General features: G+C 34.2%; 1 protein-coding gene across 1 annotated transcript; it reads right to left on the bottom strand.

Annotated features, from left to right (window-relative positions):
* Positions 1-5,464: 5,464 nt before the first annotated feature.
* LOC131076673 (glycine-rich protein 5-like) lies at positions 5,465-5,842 on the bottom strand. The gene has a single exon (XM_058013975.2). The coding sequence runs from the start codon at positions 5,840-5,842 to the stop codon at positions 5,465-5,467; it is 378 nt and encodes a 125-aa protein (XP_057869958.2).
* Between the last annotated feature and the right edge of the window lie 3,222 nt (positions 5,843-9,064).

The raw sequence follows: 9,064 nt of genomic DNA, 5'->3' as shown, positions 1-9,064 counted from the left end.
ATAATACTTTAAGAAGATAGATTAACCAATATACAAACATAAGATAATGCTTTAATAAGATTAAAAAAACACTATATGAACATACATGTGAAGCAAATAGTCTTGAAGATCATAAGCTAGAACAAAGATTAAAGTATAAGACATCAATCATTATGGGAAATTAGTAGTTACTAATAAAGATTAGATTTAATGTAAAAATAGGAGATAAAACACATGAAGTAATAGAATATGAAGTAAACATAAAATATTAAATCATGTGATATCTAGTGGTTTCTCTTTTATGTTATGTGTCACCTCAATGTGTACATTCACTTTGTTGGTGCATCATTATTTTCTTGCATTTACCTAACTATTGTATTGCATATTTGCACCTAGAGGATAGGATAAGATTACTTGGGTAGATATCTACCTAGGTAGGCATCACATGTTCAACTCATACTCCCTACTTTGGTAGAGATGTGGATATATGTTACTCATCTTCTCAATTTTTTTGTAACAGTTCTCTGTAAATAGGATTTTATATATTAGAATTTTCCTAAAACATGTCTCAAGATGATTAAAAGACTTGAATCAAGGTCAAAAACTAGGAATGTGAGATGCATGATATGGATGATGACAAGGATGGTTGAGAATAAAGAGAATTTGAATGGATTGTGGTATGCTCCAAGTGTAGGGTACTTTCAAAAAAAATTATACATGATGCCAAGGTACTTGTCCAAGGTGTCATAAGAATGGTTTTCACCCATGAATAAAAAAATTATGTTTACTTTTCTCTCTTTTTTAATTTTTATGCAAAACCAAATCCTTTAGGTGTGGATATGTTAAATGATACACAGGATATTTATAAGTTTTTAAAAATCTAATAATAGGACCAACTATGGACCTAACTATGGACCTATTATGCAATGTCATGGCATAATAGGTCCATAATTGGTCCTATCATACTAAGTAAACATGTCGAATTAGCATAGTTTTAGTGTTGGAGATGAATTAGATGATGAAGTTGGCAATTTTTGAGAAAATCATGTCATGTTGTGGCTTAGTAGGTCCTATTATGGCATAATAGGTGGACTATTATGCAATGTCATGGAATAATAGGACCTATTATGCCATGATGGCATAATAGGTCCTATTATGCCATGACATGACATAATAGGACCAACTATGGATCCATTATGCAATGTCATGGCATAATAGGACATATTATGCCATCATGTCATAATAGGTCCATAATTGGTCCTATCATACTAAGTAAACATGTCGAATTAGCATAGTTTCAGTGTTGGAGATGAATTAGATGATGAAGTTGGCAATTTTTGAGAAAATCATGTCATATTGTGGCTTAATAAGTCCTATTATGGACCTGTTATGCCATGATGGCATAATAGGTGGACTATTATGCAATGTCATGGCATAATATGACCTATTATGCCATGATGGCATAATAGGTCCTATTATGCCATGACATGATATAATAGGACCAACTATGAACCCATTATGCAATGTCATGGCATAATAGGACATATTATGTCATCATGGCACATTATGCCATGACATGACATAATGTGTCCATAATTGATCCTTTTATACCATCACATGACATAATAGGACCATAATAGGACCTTCATGGCATAAACCCAAGCCTAAACTTTGATATCTAAAATTTGAAGAGTAATGTTAATTACTTTTAAGGTTATACTAATTTAGTGGTAACTTTTGTATTGCCTAATGAGGATTAAGAACAATTTAGGTACATATGTTCGGTTTTATTTCAATTTCCTTTTCGAACGTTTTTGTTTTTGTTTCCATTTCATTTTCGTTTTTTTGTTTGTGTCGATTTTGTTTTGTTAATTATCTAGGTTTGGTTTTGATTTCTAAATTTGTTGATTAGGGTTTAGGGTTAACTATTCAAAAATATTTTAGATCAAAATCAAGAATTTACAAATATAAAAAATAATTTATTTATAGGCTACTATAAAAAAAGTTCTAAAATAATACAAGAAAAACTAAATAATACACAAAAAAACAAGAAAAATATACAAGAAAATTATGAAATGTGAAAATAGATGACTAAATGTGTACCTGGGATAGAGGTGGAGGCTTGAAATGGAAACCACAGCACGGGGACCCGTTTTTGATCTCCTCTTGTCAATTCACTGTCACGGTGAAAATGAAAAATTTGCCCAAAAAAAGGGTAAAAACAGAATTTAAAAACGGGGGCCCGTTTTATTTAGCTTCGGCCCCCCGTCACCTTTCGGCTCGGGAGGCCGAACCATTAACAGGCCCCATTTTTTTAGAAACGAGGGCCCATTTTGTGGAGCGCGTTTTCCAACACGTAGACTTCCGCGAATTTGTGACTCATTAGCTTGCACATACCCATTGAGAGGAGTGTCTACTTTGATGAAAGTCTCATGCATTCATCTTAGGAGCCACATTCCAATACTTCTTTCCTTTCTCCTCTTATATATCTCAAAGATGATACATGCAATCATTCAGATATGATTTCTGATACATCTGAATCTGATCCACATGAACCTGAGCATTCATGTGTAGATCCAGATGCAGTTCCTGGTTGGGCTTCTAGTGATGATTCAGTATCTCCTATGAGAAATCAAAGAACAAGGAGCTTCGCTGATGTTTATGATGCCCCTCATGCATTTTTTAGCTACTGATCCCATCATTATGCCAATGCATGCCTATGTGACTCAAGCATTTGATCCTCAAACCTATGCATAAGCTATAGGGAATCCTCATCGAGAGGCAACCATGGATGAGGAGTACAATTCTCTCATTGTGAATCAAACTTGGGACTTGGTTCCCATTTCCATCCAATTGCAAGCTTGTAAAGTGTAAGTGGATCTACAGAACAAAGAAATCACCAGATGGTCAAGTGAGAAGATACAAATCATGGTTGGTAGCCAAAGGTTTTCAGCAAGTTCATGGCATTGACTAGGATGAGACTTTTGCTCCAGTGGTAAAAAATGGACTCCATACGATTGGCTCTTGCCATTGCAGCAACAAGAAGGTGGGAGTTTCATCACATGGACGTGAAGAATACATTTCTTCATGGTGATCATAAGGAGGAGATCTACATGCAACAACTACAAGGGTATGTTCAAAATTCTTCATTGGCATGCAAACTCAAGAAGTCACTTTATGGCCTCAAACAAGCACCTAGATCTTGGTATGCCAAAATGGATTCTTATCTTCTATCTCAAAATTTCATACGATGCAAATCTAATCTAAATGTTTATATGATGAGAACATCTAACTCCTTGTTGCTCATAGTACTCTATGTAGATGATCTGCTAATAACAGGTGATTTAGTCAAAGCCATTGCTGCAACCAAAACAACTTTGTATGATAGATTTGTCATGGCAGACATGGGTCTCAACTTTTTTCTTGGTCTTGAAATCAGCCAGAATGAATAAGGTGTCCAAGTTTCTCAATCCAAGTATGCAAGGGACCTCCTAGCTCGATTTCACATTAGTGACTATCAGCCAACATCCACACCTTTCTTGTCGGGGGTAAAGCTTGAGGATGACCAAGATACACCATTGGTTGATTGCACACTTTATCGTCAACTTGTGGGGAGTCTTCTTTATGTCACTCACTTTCATCTAGATCTATCATATGTAGTGGGTGTTGTTTCCAGATACATGCAGGAGCCTTATGAACTGCATTGGAAAGCTGCCAAGCGTATACTTCACTATGTTCAGGGAACCATTAGCTATGAGATTCATTATTCAGTTGGATGTACTTTGGATCTCATTGGCTATACTGATTCTGATTGGGCTGGTGATAGCATTGATCACAAGTCCACTTCAGGATATGTTCTCAATTTGGGCTTTGGTCCCATTTGTTGGTCAAGTAAAAAGCAATCTTCCATTGCTCTATCATCCGCAAAGGCTGAATATCGAGGTGCAGTCAATGCTACCATTCAAGTTCTTTGGCTACAAAATTTTCTCACTGAGTTCGGTATCTGTTTTCATCAACCAACCATCATTTTGTGTGACGACTAAATTACATTGAAGGTTTGTGGAGATCTAGTACAACGACAACGGACAAAGCAAATCGAGATCCACATGCACTTTATCCGAGATCTGATCCATGATGGCATCATTGATTTGCAGTATTGTCTCACGTCTCAACAGATTGCTGACATCTTCACAAAGACATTCACTTAGCAGAAGTTTCACTTTCTCCGAAATCTTCTTGAGGTGAAAGAAACTGCACCACAGTAATTTTCTCATTATGTTAGCCTCTATTTTGAGGGGGGGGTTTTGTTCCCACTGGGTTTTCCCTTAGAATTAAGGGGGGTGTTAGTGGTGGTTAATTCCAACATGTTCGCCACTGATTGTGGATCACCGCTCATGTATACATTCACCGCAACTGGTCTAAAATCAAAATTCTCTGCTGTTGATTGTGATCTTGATTGCATTTGACTTCAGATACCACACAGATTGTGGATCTTGATTGTGATCTGTGTTTCCTTCGCCTATTGTTTTGGCTGGTAACTCTGACTGTCGGCTAGAATCTTCATCATATCTGATTGTTCTATACGATGCTTTTCATATTAGATAGCAAGTATTGTAGTGTAATCTGCAGTAGTGAATATTAACATTCTGATTCTGCATGCTCTGTTTTTTTTCCTTTACTGCTCTGTTCTTCTGTGTTTTATCTACAATTTTATTTTTTCTTTGCAGGTAAAGCTGCAATTTTAGAGAAAGATTTTTGGAAGTGGAGGAAACAAAATATCATGGGCCGACCTATTAACTAAATAATCCTCTTCCATAAGCTTAATATGGCACAGTCAAAATAAGTAGAGTAACGTTCAGAAAATAAAGCAGTCGAGACGTATCTAGACAGAGATTAACTAAGTTACTAAAATAGCTAAAGATGACCTTATTTCCTGATTAAAGAGGACTCTTGCATGTTAAATTTAATATTATATTGTGCATACCAAATTTAATAATATATTGTGCATGTTAGAATTTCACTACATGGAACTACTCAGATATTGTTATTCCTCTTGAAAATACTTTGAAAATGATGTTAATTAAATTCAATTCTCTTAATTTGAGATAGAACTTCGCTAATTTTAATGTAAGGATTCATTATTAGTATCTAGCTCATTTTGGATTATTTTTTTCCGATTATTTTTAATTCTTTCAATGCTTATCCTGCCGCTTGTATATCACTATATTCAATTTGTTAAACATCAGAAAGAAAATGGACAGCAGTGACGGAAACGAAGAGGGTTATCGGGCTCCATTATACATTATATTGTAATAGAACAATTTCAGTTCATTGAAAACATATAATGATGCTAAAATTGATCAGAATAAGACCACGCTCAGTTCATATGAGATCCATAGAAATTAAAGAACAAGATTATCGTAACTACTATCACAGCTTCAATAAGACCACGCTCATTATTTCCAAAACAAGAAAGTTAAACGAGCTAAAATCCCCCGCCTCCACTAGCTCCACCGCCGAAGCCGCCACCTCCACCAGCCCCTCCGCCAAAACCGCCTCCTCTTCCTGCGCCTCCCCCAAAGCCACCACCAGCGCCTCCTCCAGCACCTCCTCCAAAGCCTCCACCAGCTCCGCCACCAGCTCCTCCACCAAATCCTCCTCCAGCTCCACCACCGAATCCTCCTCCAGCTCCGCCACCGAAGCCTCCTCCGGCTCCACCACCGCCGCCAAACCCTCCACCACCACCAAAGTTATCCGTTTCATATACTGTCGTCTTTAGACTTCTGCCCTCACAACCAACTATTACTCCCACCATAAGCATTGCAGTAACCAGCATTCCACATTGTTTGAGCTTAGAAGCCATCTTTTTCTCTTGCCTCAAAAATTATACTCTTTCTCGATGTCTCTAAATCTTGTAGATTTCCCCATATATATACACGAAATATAGAGTATAAAATTCAAGTCTAAAAGAGTGAGCAACGTAGCCTAGTATATTGCATTTAATTCCTCACCAAATCATGTTTCAGTCAACGTCCATTATTATTCATTCTGGATTCCATTAAGGCTGTTATCGTCCACTGTCGCGTCAATTTGGAAAATTGCATTGAAGTGAAGAGGCACAATGGCGGTACATCGAAATGACATCACTTTATGTAGATGATTGTATGGCTGTAGCTGTCTCCAATCAGTCACAGGAATTTGAACGTATCATATTTGTTTCCTTTTTAAATCTTCAACAAATATCCGCCTCTCAAATCTAATTGAATGAACAGCTGTCTCTGAGTCTAGTTTTAATGGGTCACTGAAAATCTGTGCTGCAATCAATTTGTTCTGGTGTGGTTTGCCACCCAAACTCATAATTTCCCCACGCAAAACAATTAATACCTAAAGAACATCTAGATGGAACATACCTTTATAAAAGGCGTGCTGAGTAAAGTAGGCTATGGGCTCGCAGAATTGAATGTATGGTTGACATGCAGGGGTCGGGCTCGCATATCTTTCTCGAATTGTACACGTCTATCCAGCCGACAGAATGGTCTGAGCAACATTTATTTGTTATTTATTAATTAAATTAAAAAATATAATATAATTGTTTTGTGATTTTTAATTTAATTAACAAATAGTAAATTAATAGGAGCCGTCTATTCTCTATATAAAACAACATTTGATTAAAAATACACAATTTGCAAATCAGAATAAATTTTTACGTGATTTCTATTGATTTGATCCTCTTAATCTGTCTTTTCAATGCTGTTTTACACTAAAAAATCTGCTAAAAACAATTGTGTTATACGAATTTGTGTTTTTGATCAAGTGTTGTTTTGTATGGAGAATAACCATTGCCAAATAAATATCCATTCTTCCATTCGATAGCCATGGAAAGAATGAACCTAATTTTTTGTATTTATTAAATAAATTAAAAATTAATACAAATTTTAAATTATTTAATAAATTTAAAAAAAAGTCCAACCAGGTGCAACCATTCCCAAACCCATACATCTATGATACAAAAGTAAATCAAGAAATCTTATTTAAGATAAAGTTTGACACACTTAAAACTTTAGATGTATTTGTGTTCATTAATATCAATTGTCTTTTATAGTTCTATATTCATTTTGGATTTTTGTTAAAAAAAAAGGATGTTCTAATGTGAGCTTAATTTGCATTCAAGATTGACAAAAGTTTAAAATTTACTACCTTTCAACTTATTTATCTCTTAAGTTGGAGATCTATATTGAGCTATATCTATTACTTTATGTTGGCTTAGAAAATGGGTATAACTAGCACTTGCATCCACAGGAGGTTCAAGTCATATATCGATATAAAATTAAAAATAAAATTTTATTGGAGATCTATTACGGACATGAAGATAAAAGAAACACAATTTTTTGTTACTTGTTGAAAGAAGGTAGTAATGGTTTCTAATCGTGATGTAAAAATTTTGATTGCACAAGTATTCTATCTTGAAGCTCATTAGTGGATTGATCAATACACATTAGAAGCTCGATGTATTTGTCTACACTTTGGGTGGTGATAAAGGGAAATGATAGAGAAATCATGGCACATAACTTTGGTTGCTGATTAATACTGCAAATCCCTCTATATCAAGTGTAATAACAACATATACAAAAGTGTATGTTGTGGCACATTTATAATAAATCACTTGAATGATGAATCAATCTACCAGCTAAGTCTATTCCTAGCTAAGTCTATTCCTGAAGAATGGTCACTCTAACAATTTGAGCCATATATGAACCCATGATTTGCTAGAATTTTCAAAATTGATGCTAGGATATAGATGTGGACATAATATAATACCACCAAATAACACTCCTATATTGGATTTTGTCATTGCATGTCAATAATACTTCATATCTAAGTAAGAAAATTAGTATAACTATTGTACACTAATGCCACTCTATCAATGCACCAAATATGAAGGTTAAGCATTGCTTCCACAGGCACAAGTTTTTCCATTTCTACATGATAGGAAATGTAAAGAATGAAGTATTTCTAAAGCCCTAAGGGTTGTACATTCTCTATGAACAACAAATTGGCATCATGTGCCTTTCTATGCATTATTTGAGTTTAATAATATGTTGAGCTTGAAACAAACTACGAAATATTTTCAATTCATATACATATCCTTTAAAAATAATTTTCTAGTATTATTGTAATCTAGAAAATGATCTAAGAAATATTTATTAAGAAATTAAAAATAAATTGATCATAAGAATTTAAAAGTAATGATGCAAGAAGATCTAGATACCAATTGAGGGGAGAAGCTAAATATAATAATTTATAGTCATCTATTTCTCTCCAAATGAATAAATCTAATGTCAGAAGACCATGACAAAACATAAGTTCTTTCTCTCCACTTGCAAAGTTTGTAGTTTTCTTCTTAGTTTCTTTAGGCATTTAGTAACACCTCTTGTTCTCCTCCGTGAAAAAAAATTATTAGTTGCAATGTGCAAAGTGAAGAAATGCATTTGTGGTTTATTAAAAAAAATAGAATTCTTTGAATTTTCACCTCAACTAGTGTTTCTTTAGCCAATTTCTTTTTAACCTTTGTCTAGATTCAATACAATCAACATTTTTGTATGGAAATAAAAATAAATAAAAGGTATTTCATTGTACCAATTATTGTTTATGAATATTGATATAGAATCCCAAATTTAACAATATATATAATTACTATTCCAATAAGATTAAAAAATTGATGTTGTATGACACCTAGTTTATTTATTTTTACTTGAATAATATTTATCCATTAAAAGAAAATCAAATCGGACCTTAAATTCTCATTGTGATTTCCAAAGTGGTTTGATGCCTCCTTTAAATAAGCTCTAGAAGGGAAAATGCGTCTTGGTTTTTTTCCAATATGACATAGAAATTTAGCAACAAAACTATCCAAATTCTCTAGATTTATATACTTTAACAACTCTAATAAGCATCATTTATAGAGCTAGCTAAAGTAAGCATGCTTTTCATATATCGAATTCAACCAATGAATATGTTACCCAGGTTTCAGAGGTCATTGTTTTAATTTTTAAGTTATGTTAAATGGTGATCTTAAATTTAAAAA

Source organism: Cryptomeria japonica, chromosome 10 (genome assembly GCF_030272615.1).
Source record: "Cryptomeria japonica chromosome 10, Sugi_1.0, whole genome shotgun sequence".
Lineage (NCBI taxonomy): Eukaryota > Viridiplantae > Streptophyta > Pinopsida > Cupressales > Cupressaceae > Cryptomeria > Cryptomeria japonica.
Note: the sequence above shows the minus strand (reverse complement) of the source record. Positions and strands in the feature narration are given on the sequence as shown.